Source organism: Vicugna pacos, chromosome 24 (genome assembly GCF_048564905.1).
Source record: "Vicugna pacos chromosome 24, VicPac4, whole genome shotgun sequence".
Lineage (NCBI taxonomy): Eukaryota > Metazoa > Chordata > Mammalia > Artiodactyla > Camelidae > Vicugna > Vicugna pacos.
Window position 1 is genome coordinate 28,174,643 of NC_133010.1, and position 20,698 is coordinate 28,195,340.

Here is a 20,698-nt window from a genome sequence, read left to right on the forward strand (position 1 = left end):
TTACAGGTTCACAGATGATGTGACTGTGAACATATAAAACCTCCTACAATCTACCAAACTACTAGAATAAGTGATTTTAGCTTGGTTGCAGGAAATAGTTTATTTTTGCATTTCTGTTAGTAAAAAACTTTGGAAACGTACTTTGGAAACTGAAATCTTAAAATTCTCTTTAAATAATGGTAATGGGCCCAAGCTCATTAGTTAACACACATTGTAGATTCTGGCTTAACGTCCTTAAGATTATTTTGGAAAGGGGATTAGAAACCCGTACAGAGGGAAAGAGCTGAAAGAAAAGGGTTTCTCTCCCTTAAAACATGACAGACTGCATGGTGTTCTGAAGCGGTGTCCAGTCTCCCTCAGCAAGTCCTTTGGGAAACACTACGGAACACCCCCGCCACCCCTCGCCCTCCCTCAGGAAGGTAAGACTGGTGCACACTTTCGTCACAGGGAAGGTTCCGCATAGGATTCCTACCTGACAGCTTGGTAAACCCACCAGGAGTCTGTCTACACGCGGTCGCTAGCAGTATGGTCCAGGAAGTCGTGCTGGCTTCCTCCTGGGCGGTGGGCTGAGCGAGATGCTGGGAGACCACAGAGGCCTCTTGAGGACAGGAGGCCAGATACCCACCTCCACTGCCTGGGTCCTTGGGACCCTTCCCGCCACCCTGCTGTGTGCTGGGCGGGCTGTGAAGACTTCAGAAGCTCCAGGCCAAAAGCAGACAAAAGGCCTGGAGGCTGTTGGTGACCCAGGAGCTGGAGCTGAGGTGACGGAGGCCAGGGAGCCCTGTGTGGGCCTGCTGGCCTTGGCTGCAGCCACATTGCACTCAAGGGGGCTGTGAGAGCCCAGGCACCACCAGCAGGGAGGATCCGCCAGTCTCTGGCTCTCTTGGACCGACGGCCAGCTGCTAAGCAGGTGGACTGGGACCCACTCAGGAAGTCCTCTCCCTGCACCCTCAGGGGGTGTCTACAGACACACGGTGTGCTCGGAAGAACGCGCCAGACTCCTCCAGAGAGCCACTCACGCTGACCTTGGAATAAACACTTCCTCCAACTCCCCATGATCACACTTGCACGTAAGTTTTAAAATGAGTGTCACTTAAAGCATCGTCATTAGATTTCTCTCATTACACTGCTCTGATGTTTTGGTTCCAATGGATTCTAATGAAAATGCATGTTTTAAAATCGCAGGTAAAAAGTAAAAACTTTGCATTTGTTAAGTTCATTGTTTTGATGCCACTTTCTGTCTGGATTTTGGGTTTTGCCCAATAATGCAAACCTCATTCACTCTACACTCTACCTTTTTTTTTTTTTTTTAAAGTTTTAGTCCCCTGAACACAGCACAGCAGAAATACAGATTTCAAAAGGGCTTACCGGAGAGCAGCACGCGTACTTACACCAGTTGTGTGAGCAGCTCCTGCGATGGCGTACTGCGGCTCTGCTGCCAGGACCGGGAAGCACAGAACGTCCGGCAGTCTGCACCGGCACACAGCGTGCTGACTCGTCTCTCCCGGGTGGCGGGCCACAGGCCCACCCCCTTGGCCTGTCTTCGGCCCCCCGAATCTCTGCCTTTCGTGGGGGACCCTGAGGGCCTGCTTCGACAGGATTTCCTGCCTGCAGTTCAGGGGCAGCATGGGCTTGGAAGACCTGGGGGCGGGCGGCTCAAGCATTAGCTCTGTCTCAAGTCGATGTCTCCGAGTGTCACGTGAACAACAGGGGCACTGGCACCAGTGGGAAGATGGGAGGGTGTGCTCGTCCTGCGCAGGCCCAGCAAGGCCTCCCGGTCACTGCCCGCCTGCAGACGGCACTCAGCCCACCAACATGGCCGCTGGAAACGCACTGCCCTGAGCGCGGCCACAGTGAGCAGCACGCAGGGCTGTGGGGCCCACATCCTGGCAGAGACTGAGTGCCCCGGCCCCCAGCCTCCTCCCCATGGGTTTCAAGTACAATATGCCTGTTTCCTTCCCCATCACTCCAGACATGCAGTCTTTCCAATGAGCACTGCGCGGTGTGTGTTGGGGGTGGGAGTTCTTTACAGCCTTAGGAATAAAATGAAAATCCAAAGGGAGCATAAATAGTTGAAACTTTTAACTTCCCACCTTCCCCGTTTCCCCTGTGCTGGCCTCCTTTCTTTAGGGAGGGGGAGCAGAGCTGGTCTGAGCACAGCTCCCGCCTGGAGGAGACGGGCGGGCTCCCTGCTCCTGGACCCAGCATCAGGGTGCGGCCGGGCCTCACCAACAACCTGCAGAGAGTGGCCCCCAACCCTTCGTCAGGGACACGACGAGCCTCCCATCCGAAAGCTCCCACAAATGCCCGGTGCTCTGGAGCGGCGTCCAGTCTCTCCCTCAGCGAGTCCTTTGAGACTTGCCCCACGCCCTCCCTCAGGAAGGTAAAGCTGGTGCACACTTTCGTCACGGGGAAGGTTCCGCACAGGATTCCTACCTGACGGCTCAGCAAACCCACCAGGAGTCTGTCTACACACGGTTGCTAGCTCCAGTGCTTCTGGCCCCAAGTACACAGGAAATCCCGTCTGAGCTGCTCCAAGCGTCACAGGCTCAGACGCCGTGACCACCACCTGACCCTCTGCACGGGGGCAGTAGGAAAAGCAGACTCCCTTTTTACCAAGGGGACCACTGTAACTTCCTGAGGTCACATCCTCTTTGGATCATGAAATAGCACATAGGTTCAGATGTATGAAGACTAGGTCTAATTCCACGGTTTTGATTACTTGCTCTCAGGTATGGATGTTGGTGTTTGAAAACAGCTCCTGGGCGCAGAGCCAAGGTCCAGCTGGGCAGTGGGGGGGCGCCAGCTCAGAGCTGGCCCAGCAGATTCTCCTGTCTCGCAGGAGGAACGGATGCGGCCTCCTCTCTGCAGCCACAAGATTTCAGAGTAGCCACCCCCCACCCTCCTACCGCTCTAAGGAAAGAATTACAGAAAATTAGGGAGTTAAAAGGGAAAAGAAGAGGGCCAGCAGACAGAGGGTAAGGGATATTAATAAACTGGCTTCAGCTCAAGACACGGAGGATTTTAAAAGTTTCAGAGCATCAACTTGGCTTTACCCTTAGTTCCTGACACGAGAGGGGAAACACTGTGCTGGGAGTTGAAGTCCACACTTCAGACTCAGCTCTCCTGTGCCGCTTCAACCAAAGCCCCTGGCCTCCACATTCTAAAGCCACCCTCTGAAGCAAAGCCCTGCATAGATCCTCTGCAGGCCTGGGGCTCTGTGACTCAGGAAATTTCGCTTAATCTAAAATGCTTCCAATATAATGCAGTTACTAAATGGTCTAGATTTCTCAACAGAAGTTCCACTAGGTTTTATGGACATATGTTTGGTAATATTTTCAACTACTTTGGGGAACTAAGACTTGTCTCTTAGCTCTAAACCAAAACAAGTGGGGCGTGCACATCACGGCCACCGTGCCCTGCAGCTCGCCTCCAGACCAGGTGAAGGCCACCCCGTCAGTGCCGGAGGTGACGCAGACCCCACTTCTGGCACCTGGGAGTCCAAGGAGCCTCTTGTCGGAGACTCACGGAACAGCCACAATTAAGTCACCAGATTAAGTGTCCAAAGAAAACACTGACTCAAATTTGATACGATACAAAGTAGTCGAAATGTGCTTCAAATCATTACATGATCTCAAACCCTGTACTCAAGAGGCGCATACAAGCAAAGCCAAACAAAGCACCTATTTGCAGAACGAATGATTAAGAGCACCCACCTCTGGTTCTACAGATTCCTGGTTCAGACAGTGAAATTCCAAGATGGCAGAGAGGCCCATACTTGCTTTTTTTTTTTTCCAGTTCTTACTCTACTGAAGTGTAGTCACTCCTACGCGACTCTGGCATCTAAGTCTGTGTGATCTGATGCACCCTAGACCACAGTGCGGAAATAGCCAATCAAGTAAGCTTCTAATACCAAAAAATACTTCAAACCAATGCGAGTAACAATCTATTTTAGTTTAGGGCTTCCTTATGGAGATTCAATTTTGAAAATCTGAAATAAATGAAAGTCCTCATTTAAAACAAAATGAACTGTAACACACATTACTATAGAGTAGATAAACAACAAGGACCTACTTTACAGCACAGGGAACTGTATTCAGTTTCTTGCAAGAACCTATAACGGAAAAGAATCTGAAAAGAAAAAATACATACGTATGTATATGTAGAACCGAACCACTCTGCTGTACACCTGAAATGAACATTGTAAGTCAACCACACTTCAATAAAAAATTTTTAAAAAGAAAAAAACCGTAGCCAACAGAAATACACCTCTCCTACGGTGAAAGCAGGAATTTTTCAGAGTCCTTCAGTAATTCAGAAATGCGTATCTCACAGTATAGCTCACAAATACGTTTTTACAAAACCAGTATCCTCTCAAAGATACCAGAAAAGATGCATGCATTCTTCCTCATTTGCTAAAACACCTGTCCATTTCACTGCCACATCCTACAGTCTAGGGTGGCTTTGCTTGCAGTGTCTGAATTGGTCAAGAAACCCTGAAGGTGGCCTGAACCGAGTGGAAAGAACACAGGAAGAGCTGGACGTGCCTCATGTACAGCTTGCTTCTTTTCTTCAAACACCTCTCCTGCCCAGACGTTAATCTTTAGAGAATTCCCAGAACTATATTCTGAGATTGCTCCATTTCCTCTTGGAGCAAAAAGGACTAGCGTATATCTTCCATTTGTGAATAAATGGAAGGCAGCTTCTATAACAAATAAACTGAAGATATCTTTGAAGGCATAGTTTTCTTTCACTAGTGGCAGGAAGGTGATCTTAATACTTTCTCCTTTGTTGGAATCTGCAAACAGCACCCTGTCGTATGCAAAATGTTGTTTCTGGTACCTTAAACGGTGGGTTCTGCTGTTTTTCTTGAATAAACTAAGTCTTTTACCTGTTTTTCACTTCACTTGCTAGTTTCAGAGCGAACACTTCATCCATTTTATAGATGTTAAATCTCGGTGGTCACCCCCTTTACCCTGTCAACAGCCCGCAGAAGTCATGGGCGAATTAATCCAGAGCCTAAGTGAAGGGGGCTCGCAGGACACCGCAGACCGTGTACTGACCAGACACACACCCTTGATAATCTGATTCGACGTGCCCGGTGCTCTGCCGGCTGCTGCGAACCTTCCACGTCGGCCCTTCGCAGCTCCCCGAGGACGAGCTCAGCAACAGCAGCAGCATCTGACAAGATCAAAGGTTCCTGCTGCCCAGTCATGGCAAAGGACCTCTCACACTTCCAGAGGACTTTTTACTGGAGAATTTCAAAGCCTTCCCCAATGTCTCGCCTTCTGGAACTAGGTAAACGCAACACAACTATGAAACTGGACTGCGACAAATCTCAAGCAGGCTCAACCCAAGGTGGACACTCAGGGTTATCAGCGCTTCCAAGACCCACAGTTTATCCGCACTGGAAATACACCCTGTGCAACGTGAAAAGTCAAAGGAAATTGTTTTAGAAGAAAGCTTCATACAGCACATAACTTTAAAACAGGACTCTCAAGCGGTTAGTATCTTAGCATTTAATACCGGCAAAAACGCGCTTTATTTGATAAACAAGCTAGAACATGTTCACTGTTTTTAGGCCCGAAAACGTGCTGCTAACGTGAAACCACGCACTCGATCTGTATTAGGAGACAAACCACTCTGCCTCATCAGGCCTGCCCTGACCACCAAGAGAAGGAAGAGTCCAAATCCATTTAAAAAGTGCTCCAGCATAATGATTAGATGGATCAAATGTAAACCTTTTTTTCCCTTTAAAGTATTCTCACTTTGGCCAAATTGAAAGTATTAACACAAAACCCCTGCCAAACAGCAGTGAGCCTGCAGGATGGGTCCTGGCAGCCCCCGACATTCCCAACAATGGCAGTCTGGAAAGAGGCACTCCCTCCTTGGTGTCCACTCAGGGTCAGGACTGAAGAGGCAGAGGAGAAAGTGAACACGAACAGCCTCAAGCACACGTCTCACAACTGAACTTCTTTCCAAACAGGTCATTAAGTGATACCTTTGTTATTAAAAAAAATTCAAGTAAAATGCTCAAGTAAGGCTGTTTCAATTCAAGGGGAACGCAGCAGCTACAGCCTTAAACCTAACTCTGCGGCTGGTGGAGACCACGGCCTTCCGGGCAGCAGCGGGGTCCCGGCCCCCAAACCAGCAGTGCTCTGGGCGCTGCTCAGCTGTAAACTTAAGGTGTAATGATTTCCCCTCTTCCTCTGAGAACTCAGCTCAGTTAGACATGATGCACAAGTAAGAGTCTTATGTTCTGGGTGAGAAAGTGTGACAGTGACAGATTTGCTTAAAAATCTGATTATGACAAGCTTCAGGTAAAAATCATTTTCAAAGGGTCGATTTTTTCATTTACATATAACCCATACATCTTATTTACAAATACATGACTCAGCTTTCCTCATTAGAGTCCACACTGAGTGGTACTAACTGTTACACACTGTTTTCATAGACTCACTATCCTCTTATTCACAGGTAGTCCTGATGCTAATACTCTGCCTCCATTCTGAGAGCTGCATACAGTTGAAACCTCAGTGAACATCAGGGAGGCCCAGCGTGAACTCCGTGGCCACACCGGAGACACAAGGAATCCGCACCTCCACCGCGTGAACCGCAGCTGCAGCTGCAGCTGCGAAGCAGCAAGGACAACTGGAGGACGGAGAAGAGCTGATGCAGGAGACACGGGCCCTCAGCCCGCTCTCGACGCCGCCCCTGGTGTGAAACTCTTATTCGGGGTCCACTCTTTCTTTTCAAAAACCCCTGGTTCTTCTCGTGATGTTCACCTTTACAACCTTATCTTAGTTCTTTAACCCTCAGAGAGCTGCTGTATTTGGGCTGCTAACCAGAAATCTCAGGTGTGTGTATCTTTGTCCATATCCTCCCAAGGGTAAAGAGCGTAAGTGTCTGTAACCTGCTACATAAGGCACGCTATTCCACTTTTTTCTTAAAGGAAACCTTTCCCTTGGTTTCTTGCAGTTTCTCAGTGAGCCTGTCCTTGGTCTCCTCCATCTTCTCCGTGAGGAGCTCCTTGGTCTCCTCCATCCGGTCCTGCAAATACTCCTTCACCGGAGGTGGCGTCGACATGTAGCCGTGGCTGCGCAGATACTTCACCATGAAGGACGTGCCCCCCAAAGTCACTGTGTACCGGGCAGGCGTTGCGATCTGCAGGGACAGCAAACGGGCAGACTGACACTGATGACGACTACTGTTTCAAGCAAAAACAATGCGACGCTGAAATTCTTGCTAGTGACCAAACTATAAATTTTATTTAGTTTCATGAGCTTCACTTTATTATTTCACGAGGCTACAATTACAGCCTACGTGGTTTTTCTGCCTAATATGCTGTGAGTATCTCTCACCTGTACACTGACCCAGGGTTGTGGAACATTCAGCGGCAGCACCAAAGTCTGTCACCACGTGCGAGTGAACGTGGTGGTGGCAGGGTCACTGGGAACCGGGGGGGAGTGCTCAGGGCCCTCCCATCAACAAAGGCACTGTGTTCCCACTCCTCTGAGGCCCTGCCGACCGCATGCTGTGTGTCTAAACTGGAACCACAAGTGAGAGGCAAGCATGGGCCAAACGTGTTCCTCACTCAGTTTACTTCAGTTTCACTTTTGGATTTCTTTTCCCTGACTTTTCCAGACATTACACTACCTTCTCACTACAGTCCATGCTGGGTCTAGAATCCCAGCCAGGAACTTGTGGGAGACCAGAAAGTGGTCCAGCAGCACACACGCAGGAGACACGCACAGGCCCAACCTGACAGATTCAGACCGAAGCAAAACAGCAGACGGATGGACACAAAGGTAAATGCTCAGAGCCTAGGGGCTGTGCCTTGCTCTGAGGCTGTTGGCGAGGTGCCACCCCCACGCCAGGCTCCAGTTCCCTCCTCACTCCCCCTAGAACTTGCTCCAGTCAGGAGCCCTGCACTCCGTAGGGGGTCCCACTCCACAACAAACATGTGAGGCCACCTCCCCTCTGCCCCTGGGGCCCCTCCCTGTTTCCTCCCAGCTGGGGCTGCCTCTCCAGTCCCTGCTGATCCGTCCTCAGGCAGCCAGCTCTGGACACGTGGGGCGCCATCCAGACCACCAACCCCTCTTCCTACACTCCCACGCGGTCTCATCCAGCAGCCTGTCTGCAGCACCATCTGTGTGACTCTTACACTCAAGTTCTCCTAAGTTCCAGCAAACACCACTGCCTACTCAGTACACCCACGTGTCCAAGAGGATCTCAAAATGCTGTCTGTCCAAAACTGACCCGTGGATGGTCAACAGTCCTACCCCAGCCCTGCTCCACTCCCCGCCGTGTGCATCTCAGAAAACGAAGGCAATGGAGACACGGACAGCAGGATGACATGGCTCTGCACCCCTGCGGGCCCACAATCCAGTGAAGACAACAGACACTGAACAAAACCTAACATGCACTGAGGGGACGGCATGGGGTCAGGAGCCGTTATAATTAGGGGAATGGCTTAAACCATCACGACAGTTCGACTCACTAAGGTTATATTATAGACAACTAAAAGTTGCTAATTTATGAATTCAGTAAGTTTTAATGTTGAAAAACTCAGCAATTGGGCCGTGGCCCCCTAGTCAAAATTATCATAAAAGAAGTCTCTCAACATTTAAGAGGATTTTAATGAAGATGACAGAATAAAATGTCATTTTTGAGTACTACTATAAACCCATAATTCTAAGTATTTTTATACAACAGAAGTAAAATAACATCTAGTTTCCAAATATTTTCTACCTGTTTTTTTTAGGATGAAGGTTCATGGAACCTCATAAAGTTTTTCAGTTGAGAAAAACTACATGAATATGGCTAAATTCTACAACTTACAAGTCTCCTTGTCTAAGACCGAAAGGTGTAAAAACGACTTACAGATGTCACTCTCTGAATTCAGAGAACAGCTGTAAAGACAATGAAACATAACATCAACAACTAAGTCTAAGGGCTACGACATAAAGCAACTTGAATTAAACGTCTCCTCTTTAGGAAGACAAACATAAACAGCAAAATAAATGCTGAATTTCACTAGCATGGATCTGAGTAAGGAAAAGCAACTTACTACCGACAGGAGAAATGTCAAGAGAGAGGACCACATGCTGCAACTATCAGCAGGCTATCAACAATCTACCTATTTTTAAGGCATTTCTTCCCAAATTACCATTCCGTTTACACTTAAAGATTGTACACTTTACTTGAGACATGAGGCATATAGAGATGAAGGCAGCCACTGGGAGCTGGCCTGGCTCAGTGAGGAGCGGTCAGGCCACAGCAGCACCTACCTTAAACAGGGCGTATGCTGTCAGTGCGTTTCCACTCTGGGAATTTTTCAGAATGTTTACTACGCTGTCAGGTAACCCAATAAGTTCTAGAAAGGGAACGACATTCACTCCTCTAAGAAAGAAACAGAAAACAATTTACATACATATACACACATATACATACACACAAATTTTTGGTGATAAGTACTTTTAAAAGATTATCTGAAAACATCAAAACCCAATTTTGTTTAAAAGTTAATTCTGCATCATTGAACAATACTGCCCGAACGTCAGTGTCCTGCCGTGTCTCACTGTTTACAACTTCTGCTCACGGACATCATTTATCACAGCAAAATCAACAGCAGTAAGTAACCTAAGAGAAAAGGATCAGAATCATTCACCTGACCTTACGATCTTTAGTTCCTTAGAATGCTCCAACTCAAACTTCCAGACCTAAGATTTTTACCTCTAAAATTATACGTCAAATTATACTGTTACTGTAAAAGCAAGCGATACTATGACATCACTTACTGAGTTACCATGCAAAGAACAAATGACCATGGGCTTGATGCAAATTTCACTTATTCTGAAAGGAAGCTTCTGTTCAGACTTAAAGGGCAGGTGAAGAAGCAATGACCGTAAATTACAGCAAATTTCTGGAGGGAGGAAGAGAAGGCAGAGAAAGTCTGTCACCTGAACTGTTAAACCCTCATTTATTTTCAGTTTCCCCGAGTGTCAAGAGCTCGCCACGCTGGCGCTGCCCTCTCCTCCCAGTGTGTAGTTCTGCAGCCGCCAGGAACCTTCACCCCCAGCCAACGAGTCTCTGTTCTGTGCTTCTCCTTCGTAAAGCACAGCAATCACCACAGTTAGGAGCCTTGACTCTGTACAGGATGTAGTTAACACGACGGCACACTGTTCAATGCTGAAGTTCCCTGACTGTCCCGCGTGTCCCCTGTCACTGTCTCATCACGTCTTCCAGCTTCTTTCCTCCACAAGTGCTGCCCAGCACTCTCTGTTGAGGAGGTGGCAGGCCATCTTTTCGTGTCAAGGTTTCTGAAGCTCCCAGGCCAGCTGTGTGGAGGAACTGCCCTGGATGTGGACCTGTCCTAATGCCTCCTCACGAGCCGACTCGGGCTAAGTGCTTTCCAATGGGAAAGCTGCAGAGCAGACTCTGGTCCATCTCGGAGCATCGTAATGGGAGCCACGGGGTCCATCTGATCCATCCCTGGGGAGTGACTCTGGGTTAAGGTGGAATCCACAGGCTGCTCCTCTGTGCAGGTGCTCGTCCCCTTTGTACTGAAGAGGGAGCTGCCTGGATGCATTCTAATTATGGTGGTTATAACCTCCTCGCTTATTCTTAATACTAAAAAAATGGGGAAAAGCTGTCTGTCTCTGATGTCACAACACTTAACGGACCAGGGACTGCTCTCAATAATATGGCTGCTCATAATCAAGGAGCGTTTCCTATTGTCTAAGGAGGGAACCAGGTAACGGAAGGAGACTCTACAGAGTTAAACATCAACTACAAGTCCAGTCTGTTTCTTTCAGCGCCATCAGCTCCTCCTCCCACCTCTCTCTCTCAGATAACAACAGGATGTCCTGAAGCAAGACTCAGCTGTGGAACTAACACAGTCGCAGGAACGTCCACCACAACACGCTCATCCAGCCCTGGCTTCAGGTACCAACACAACCATCAGGTTCTCTCATTAATCATTTCCTAGCTCAGACTAAGCGTGGTATGTAAAATCCACAGATTTAACAGCAGTCATGCAAGGGAGAAAAAAGACAAACATCTGGATAATATAAGACAAAATTAAGTGACTTTTAAAAAAAACTATCACGAAGACAAACAATTATAACCTCAGACCTCTTGCGTCAGTATTCCATGTAAAATAAAGGAACCTGGTTCCACTTATCTCAGCTATTAACTTGATGACTTAATTTTCTGAAAAATACAAGTAACTTTCACTTCCTTTGGAATTACTAAATACAAAGTATTAATGAGGGTCTGATCCAAAGAGTAATATCCACTTGTCTCACGTTTCACACTGAAGGTCCCGCGGCCCGACAGACACCTGTGCTTCACAAGTGCCAGCTTTCTGGGTGGTCCCACAGATGCAGGAGCACGTCCACCCTGGATGCAGGACAATCGGCCAGGGCTCTGCATCACAGTGGGCCTGTAACTTCAGAGACTCGAGGCCCCAGCTCGGGACAAAACTGTCATTGCAGCGCCACTTGATCCAACAGACACTTCTCGTTAGAAGATGTACGATCTCTGCAAACTCTCCAGAGTGGCAGCAAAGCTTAGTTTAAAATAAGATCTGTGAGCATGCACGACTTAGACCTCCCTGAAATGTTTCAGAAGCCTGAGACCTTTATCACCATGTGAGCTAAACAAACAGATGGCATTTTGCTCTGTGGTGCCCAATGAGGCAGTAACGCCAGTCGTCAGTGACTGAAACAAACACTGGTCATTAGTGCCAAGTGACATCAAATGCCCACACTTCAAGTTACAAACTGTTTTTCATTTTTTCTTTTAATAGCAAGTAAGCAACAGAGAACTTTCTCCAGCTAAAACCGAATAAAATAAAGCCAGCCCCTGGTTAGCTGAATTGAAAACCTGTATTTAACAGAATCAACTCTAAATTTACAATTAAATCATCTCACAGTGCAAGATACATTGCTACTTGAACATACCCTAAATCCTTACTTTCTAAGTATCGTTTTTGATAAGACCTTCACTTAGAGCAAATGAAATTTCAATTTCAATTTCTGAAGTATTAAGGATTTAATACAAACATTAAGAAGGACTGTTCTGGGAAGCAGCACATCCTACATAATGTAACTTAGGTACAAGATGCTGTCACAGAACTGGACCAGTGGTTGTGGCTGGGCAGCAGTGGTAGGTCTGGCAACCAAAATCCCACGCTGACAAACAGCCAAAGGCAGGCTGTGGTGGAGAAGGGATATGACCTTAAGGTGGACAGCCTTACACCACCATGTTTACACACAAGCATTCACAGAAAAAAAGAGGGAAGGGCAAAACCAAAGGCGCATTCCACAGGGGACAGAACATCACCACGACCGCTTCGGTGCTAGACAGCAATGGAGAAGTGCTCAGTCTGAGTATCACGAGGCTGTTTCGGGGTCTGCTTTTTCAGTTACAGAACTCGCTAACTGAAGGCGAGGAACAAAATACTCTTTTAAACAGTCTAATTGAGAATCTCCAATTCAATTAATTAGAAACTTAGATTTCTCCCTCTAAGGGCAAGAGGCCGAATGGTTATTAAAGGCAGCCTAAGGAGGGCAAAAGAAACACAGAAGAAATTCACTATCCTCCACAAAACTGACTCAGAAAAACCCTCAAAGGATAAAAAAAAAATTGTTTTTACCGTACAGAAAGCCGTTAGTTAAACAGAAGAACTGAATGCCTATGAAATTTTTATGCAAAATGGTAAACGATTTTATGCTGTTAAAAAAAACTAAGGGCAGTTCTTAAGGTTTCTATAAATATCACGTGTTGGAGCAAATGTCATTAATAAAGAGATAATTCCACAAAATGCACATACAAGGGTCTCTGCAAAGAAAGGAACAGTTCTTAATGTGATACATAGAGGAGGAAATAACTTAGTAACAGGAGCATAAACGGAGAGAGAGACATGAAGAGAAACAACAGCACTGGTCACACGAGGTTAAAAAATCCTTTTAGAACTTCTGTGAAGAACTATTTCTAAGCCCGTGTTTCCCAAGAATAAGAACAGTCTCCATTCCATCAACTCTTAATTTAGTAAATGGTAACTTTTTCCAAGGAGTGAGCTTTATAGTAAGATATTTCATTAATGCCTTAATACAAACCATGGACTATAACACTGAAAGTCAGTGGGCTTTTGGAAAGTATGAAATAATTATAAATCGTTAGGGGTGTTTACGAAAGCATCACAGTGGTCTCCACTGCCCATCTCGTCACCTGCAGGACGGTGAGCACACTGCTCGCTCGGTCACACCCAGGTCACAGCAAGAACAACAACACTGAGCATGCTCAGCCCTGCTGGTGGCAGAGACACACGGAGTCACCGGGCATCTGCTTCTGCATGAGCTCCTGGCTCCTGAAACAGCGTGAATACTACAGCTCACCTTAAAAAAAGGCACAGCATTTAACAAGAAAGGTACATGGAGAAATTCTAATACCTAGAGGCTAGGCCCACCAAACTAACTTTTTAAAAAACATCTATTTTATTGTGGTAAAAATACCTCACACGAGATCTGCTCTCTTCCCAAGATTTCAAGTGCACAGCAAACCAACCTCTGACCAGAACAAAGACCTGACCTTGACGTTCATCAGATGCGAGAAACATTAAAGCGTAAGTCTGTGACCTGTTCACTTTTGTGTCTGCAGTAGGTATTAGCCAGGCTTCATTTCCAACCAAAATCATACTTATGGCAAACTCTTCACACATTTATAAACACTTTAAGAACCATGTAAGTATGGAACTAACTGCCTGTGCTGCCCAATTTCCAGAATCTGGTATTTTATTTCTGCATTTTCCTAGATGTTGACGGGATGTGAGCAGAGTGATTAAGATCTGAAATCAGACTCTGAAGTGTTTTGGGAAATACTAAGTTATTTTGACTTATTCTTGCTTAATCTGTTTGCTCATTAACAAAATAAGTACTACCTGCTTCATATGGTTGCCGTGAAGATTAAATGAGATGATACAGTTAAAAATTTTTAGCATAATGCCCTCTGTACACAATAAATAATGTTAGCTATTATTGTTGAAAAGTGGAAAACAACCATGAAAAGCAGCCACCCTCTATCAAGTGAAGACATTAAAGCATTTAAAAAACTATTTAAAGGTTTTCATTAGTACAACTAAGAAGATTACCATTCTGAAAAAACAGGGAAAGGCACTCAGTCAAGCAAAAACTTACTTTATGGCTGCATAATAAAATGTTCCAAACCAAACACCAGAAGTTATTAGATGCACTGGAATCAGCACTTTTCCATATTGTCTAAATGTTTTCTTAAATCGTTGATAAAGACTAATAGATCTGTCTTGTAAAGGGTCAGGTTCCTCCTTTTTTTCCGAGGGAGCTCCCGGGGGCGTGGCGGTGGATGACAGACTCCTCTTGGGTAAGGTCTCTCGGTCCCACTGTTTACGGTGACGGACCCGTGATTGGGGTGGATGAGCAACGAATGGCTTCTTTTCCTTCGCAGCACACTGGGCAGCAGATAAGTGCAGCCACTGTTTCTGAGGGCCTTGTACCCAAACCACTCTGGATCCCGAGTTATACAAAAATAATGGTCCCTCTGAGTTTTGACAGTGTCCAAGAAGACTGGCTTTATGTGGCTCCATGCATGTCCTACGTGCCAGGTGGAATACAGTCTTTGGTACGTTCCATTGCATTTTGAAGACTGGAGTTTGATGGATTTCAGCTTCTACAGAGACTAGATTAAAAAAAACGAAGATTATACATAGATTTCCATTTTAAACCAATCCATTTAAAAATAAATCATTAACTATTAGGAAGTAAAAGGACGGACACTGCTACCAAGTCTACAGAAATTAATGTTAAGGTATAGTTCAATTTTAAAGTTTCATTGAAACACATCACTTAAACATGATACAGTAAACCAGTCCAGCAGACAGCATGGAGGGTGAGATGGTGAGGCTATTTTATCGCTAAAAAAAGGGTATTTGTAGGGTTTCTGTCATTCTTCTAAGAAGCAGTTTAGTGTAACAGAAAAATCATCAGATCTGAAGCAAAAGATCTGGGCCCTAACGTTTTGAAGGCATAGTAAAACAAAGATTACTTCATAGGTTGATGCAGGAATTACATGAAAATTATAATAAAAAAGTGCTTTTGTAAACTAACAGGCATCACAATAGTGTTGTTACTTATTACAAATGTTAAGGTCTGATGAAGAGTTGACATCAGTATCATTTATTCTAAACGCTTTTAGACTAAATTATGTAACACTATAAATCACATGTTATTAGCTGGTGAGAAGAGACTTTTCCAGATAGCTAAAATTTTGTCAGAAAGACAAGCCAGTATAATTTTAAAAGAACATAGATTCTGAAGTAAGATGGGCCCAATGGAGTTCACAGTGGTATTATTTTGAGCAAATTACTTAGCCTTTCTAGACACAACTTCCCCCACAAGTAAAACAGTATTGTATGCATTACTATATAACAAATCAGTTCAATAATTTCAGATTACTGAAGAAATCCAAGAGGAAATTAAAAAATACCCAGAGACAAATGAAAACAAAAACACAACAATCCAAAATCTGTGGGATGCAGCAAACACAGTTCTAAGAGGGAAGTTTATGGTGATAGAAGTTTACTTCAGGAAACAAGAAAAAAATCTCAAACAAGCTAGCCTTACACCTTAAGGAACTAGAAAAAGAACAAACAAAACCCAAAGTTAGAGGAAGGAAAGAAATTATAAACATCACAGCAGAAATAAATGAAATAGAGACTGAATAAACCATAGAAAACATCAGTGAAACTAAAGGCTGGTTCTTTGAAAATGTAACAAAATTAATAACCCTTTAGCCAGACTCATCATTTTTCCCCAAGAGTGAAAGGGAGAGGGCCCAAATCAGTAAATCGGAAATCAAAAAGGAGAAGTTACAACCCACATCACAGAAATACAAAGGATCATAAGGGACTACTACATTACCTGTATGCCAATAAAATGGACAACTTACAAGGAATGGACAAATTCTTAGAAAGGTACAATCTCCCAAGGCTGAATGAACCAGGAAGAAAAAGACAGTATGAACAGACCAGTTATCAATAATGAAACTAAATCTGTGATTTTAAAAACTCCCAAGAAACAGAAGTACAGGACTAGATGGCTTCACAGGTCAATTCTACCAAACATTTCAGAAGAGTTAACACCTATCCTCCTGAAACTATTCCAAAAAACTGCAGAGGGAGCACTTCCAAACTCACTCTATGAGGCCAGCATCACTCTGATACCAAAACCAGACAAAGATATTACAAAAAAAGAGAAAATTACAGGCCAATATCACTGATGAATATAGATACAGAATACGAATATAGATGCAGAAATCCTCAACAAAATATGAGCAAACAGAATCCAACAACACATAAAAAAGATTATACACCATGATCAAGTTGGGTTCATCCCAGGGACACAGGATGGTTCAACATATGCAAATCAACCAGTGTGATACACCAAATCAACAAGAGAAAGGACAAAAATCACATGATCATCTCAATAGATGCAGAAAAAGCATTTGATAAAATTCAACACCCATTTATGATGAAAACTAACCAAAGTGGGCACAGCGGGATCATATCTCAACATAACAGAAGCTAATTATGACAAACCTACAGCCAGCACAGTGCTCCACGGTGAAAGCCGAAAGCCTTCCCGCTGAAACTGGAACAGGATCAGGATGCCCACTGCCACCACTTGTATTCAGTACAGGACTGGAAGAGATGAGATATCACTACATACCTGTCAGGTTTTTCTTTTGGGGGGGGGGTGATAATTAGGTCACTACACACCTATTCGAATAACCAATATCAAAAACACGACCACACAGATTTAGTGCCTTCGAATCTTGTCAGGTTACAGAACCAATTCTGGGAATGCCGCAACCAACTCTGAAAACTCATTCTTAAGATTCCTCTAGAACCACTCTCAGTACCAAAATCTGAATCAGACAGGGTTCACCAGAGATACATAACCAATAGTAAAATACACGTATGCATATATCTATATCTTCTGATCTTTAGGCTTATCTATAGCTACAGAAACAGACAATTCTTTCTTTGGAAATTTATTATTAGGTTATTTAAACAGACAGACACTTATTTTAAGGAACTGGTTCACACAATTGTGGGGCCTAGCGATTCTGAAATGTGTAGGTTAGATGTGCAGGCTGGAAATTCGGACAGGAGTTGATGCTGCAGTCTTCAGGAAGATTTTTTTTCTTCTTGAGAGGCTCAGTTTGAAATTTGAGCCTTTAATTGATTGGATGAGGCCCACCCACGTTATGTAGGGTAATCTCCTTAAAGTCAACTGATTGTAGATGTTAACATGTCTTCAAAATACCATCACAGTAACACCTACATTAGTATTTGATTAAATAACTAAGGGCTACTGCCAAGTCAAGCTGATACATAAAACTAACCATCACACATCATAAACTCACAGTTTTCTCAACCCAACCTTTACTTCCAACTATAGGAAAAACCTTTTAAACAAGAATCTTTATGTGCTCAAATAAGGCGGTAAAATTTCAGTAGGGACACTGGTTGAGCAGCCTGGAGGAGTGAATAGTTCTTTTTCCAAAACTGAAGAAACAAACCTTCCACAACCACCTCTCCTTGCTACCTCCACTAACACTATCAGACCCAGGAAGCTTTAACATTGTGTCCACACTTTAAAACAATTTCTATGTTTCAAAAATGGGATCTTCAACTCCACAACAGAAATGACACTTTAAAATTACACACCTGAGTGCTCTCTCTCTGAGAACAAAAAGGGATGGTATCTACTGAATCTGTTGCTTGCCTTTGACCAGAAAACTCACAGGTTACTCCTTCATTTTCTCTCATTGACAAAAGTATAATCCAGACCAGGAGAAATCCAAACCAGTCTGGGTGAGTAATGCACCAAATTATCAAAACAGCACGTTAAAGAAATAAAACTCCTATAAATGGGTTGAAATAAATTCTGTATGTCTTTTTTTTTTTAAGTAATTAAAAAAAAAACTTCTTGGCAATTCATTCATTAAGTAAGCACCCAGTATGTGCCAGGCACTGTTGAAGGACCTGGGTTAAACCACTGAATAAAATGATGATCCCTGTCTTGCTAGAGTTCACCTGCTAGCAAGACAACATCCTTATCCAGCTATTTCCTCTCTGAACATAACAACCCAAGCAATAAGAAGTATCAAAACATTTCCTGAAAATCTGCTATGTGCCAGTCCCAGGTTCCTGCTCCAAGTCTGGCAGACCCTGCTTCATTATCAGCACAGAGCTGGTCTCTGGACCTAGACTGCCTGGGTCCACATCCTGGTCTACTGCCTCCCACAACCTTGACCAAGTTACTTAACCCTCATCTAAAAGACAAAAACAATCATGACAACCACCCCACTGGATTATGTAAGAGTTAAATGAGTTCAAATGTGCAAAGCACTTAATTTGGCAAATAGAAGGTACTAGAATATCAGTTATTATTTCCAGAAAACCAAATATTACTCAGGCAATAGTGGAGAAAGATGACACCAAGAGCAACTTTCGAAACAGCTTTAGCCCATTTACTCCCTCCACCACTACTACCTTCAAGAGTTCTTTCTCTAATCTCAAAACTGTTGGTAATCATTAGTTAAATCCATATCACTTGTAACCCACCTTACGATTACTGCACCTTTCCCCAATCCCCTTCCCCACGCTTCCCCATGCTTCCCACCGCAATGGCCCTGCTTTATTCTCCATCCCAGAAATACCCCGAGCCCTTGGCTTTAGGGTAGACAGCTCCAAAACTAGCTCTCCCATCCCCTCGCCTGGCTGCCTTATAAATAAACCCTCCCTTTGCTGCAAACCTCCGCGCCTCGGTGTTTGGCTTGCTGTGAGCTGGGCAAAACAAACCTGGTTCTGTAGCATTCTCAACTGAATTTACAACTTCTAGTCAAGTTTTATAAAAACTACAAAATGTGATCTCTATCTCATGCACATCAATTTATGATGGAATCTGCATATACATATAGTTAAGAAGCTTATAAACTGATGAGAATATTTCTTAAACAGTCAAAAATTAGGCTCATTTTCTGTAAAATTACAACAGCAGTTACCTCAGACTTCAGCGTCAGAACCAGCAAATGTGGACACATAGTTGCCAAGTTCTAAAGCATGGATGTGTAAATAGTATATTCAATCTCTAGGACCTGTACCTCTGCAGTTGTCAAAAATTAAGAACTGAGGTTAATTCTCAATTTAGCTTGCTGCATGAAATAAGAAATACAAGTCACCTGAAGTTGATGGCTTATTCTCGTTTGTTAAAAATAGGCTTCGTTCTTGGTCCGAAGTTTACAAGGGGTCAACAGCCTCAGAGAGTTTAATGCCCTCAATTTACAAGTGACTCGACTGCAAAGTACGTGCTGCAAACGCTGCCTCCCCCAAAGTGAAGGCTACTTCATGTAACTGCCTTCTAACGAGTATGCAGGCCAGTAAGCCCATTTCCAAGGTTGCTTTTAAAGGAGTCAATTTTGGTGAAGAATAATTGAAGACTGCTGTATTTCTGAGCACGCTGTTACACCCTTCAGACAGGAGGCACCGAGAAACGACACTTCAATTATCTTAGTCCACACGTTCGGTAGTTTATATAGAAATGAGAGCGGGGCGGGGGGAGAGGAAGGGGAAAAGGAATAGCCCAGAACAGAAGGAACCTGAGCTGCCAATCAACCAGAGCACAGGGAACCTGAGTTGTCAGTCAGTCAGTCAATCACAAAACCGGGGCATAAAAACAGGAAAAACAAACGGCACCATCTTTCCTCTCTCGATTGGCCTGCTCCCAGTTCTCAGGAGTATACTTCTACTTTTTTTAACTTCACTAATAAAAACCTTGCTTATATCACACTTTCTGCCTCCCATCAAAAATTCTTTTTCTTTTCGCGTGACTAAATCGAGATAATTCTTACTTTCCTTTTCCCGGTAACACACAGGCACAGTTGTGAGCCTAGCCTTGGAGGGAAAGCCCTCAAGTGCAGAACTTCCGACTTTCAGCAGGACAGGTACCTGCGGAGATCCGAGGGGACGGACACCGCGCGCGTGCAGACCACCCCACCCACCCCAAGTCCGGCCACACGGATACCAGCACTGAGGCGACTCTCAAAACCAGGTCTGCCCGCACTTTCTCCAGAGTCGGGCACGTGAGAACGACCCTCTCAGGAAGGTCTGGGCGGGCGGAGCGCGGCTGCACGAGTGAGCTGCCGTCCCCAGGGGGAGTCCGAGCGCGGGGGCTGAGGCCCGCCCGCTTCGCGTTCGAGGAAGGGCAGAGCGCAGGCCGGAAGCCGGCCCACGGGCGGAGAGCGCAGGACGCCGGCCAGGGCGAAGGGCGGCGTGACCTCTGCCTGCAGCAGGGCGCCCGGGCCGCTCGCCGCCGCGCCCCCCCGTGCAGGAGGCCGAGCCGACCTTCCCGCGCCCGCCCTCGCAGGCCGCTGCCCGGGATACCTCAGGGCGCGAGGGTGCCGCCGCTCCGTCCGCACGGGCCGCTTGGAGCCCCGCCGCGTCTCTCCGCAGAGCGAGCAGGCGAGCGAGGCGCCGGGCGCCGGAAGCCGCGGGCACAGGCGACCCCGCCTCCGGCCAGCCAGCCGCGCCGGCCCGGCCAACCACGCGCCCGCGCCGCGCCAGCCCGAAGCCCTCAGCGTGCCGCGCGCGGCA

At 45.4% G+C, this 20,698-nt stretch overlaps 2 protein-coding genes across 2 annotated transcripts in view; one reads left to right on the forward strand and one right to left on the reverse strand.

Moving 5' to 3' along the window:
• Positions 1–3,015, forward strand: part of LDLRAD4 (low density lipoprotein receptor class A domain containing 4) — a 127,687-nt gene extending 124,672 nt beyond the window's left edge. The window contains exon 8 of the mRNA XM_072949367.1: positions 1,316–3,015. Within this exon, the coding sequence (XP_072805468.1) occupies positions 1,316–1,667 (352 nt within the window). The 3' untranslated portion in view covers positions 1,668–3,015. The remainder of the gene's footprint in view (positions 1–1,315) is intronic.
• A 2,489-nt stretch (positions 3,016–5,504) lies between these two features.
• FAM210A (family with sequence similarity 210 member A) lies at positions 5,505–20,682 on the reverse strand. The gene is made up of 4 exons (XM_072949368.1): positions 20,489–20,682; positions 14,202–14,718; positions 9,291–9,402; positions 5,505–7,164 (listed from the first exon to the last, which is right to left on the reverse strand). Exons 2-4 carry the CDS (start codon positions 14,675–14,677, stop codon positions 6,931–6,933), a joined length of 822 nt encoding a protein of 273 aa, XP_072805469.1. The 5' UTR covers positions 14,678–14,718; positions 20,489–20,682; the 3' UTR covers positions 5,505–6,930.
• Positions 20,683–20,698: the final 16 nt, after the last annotated feature.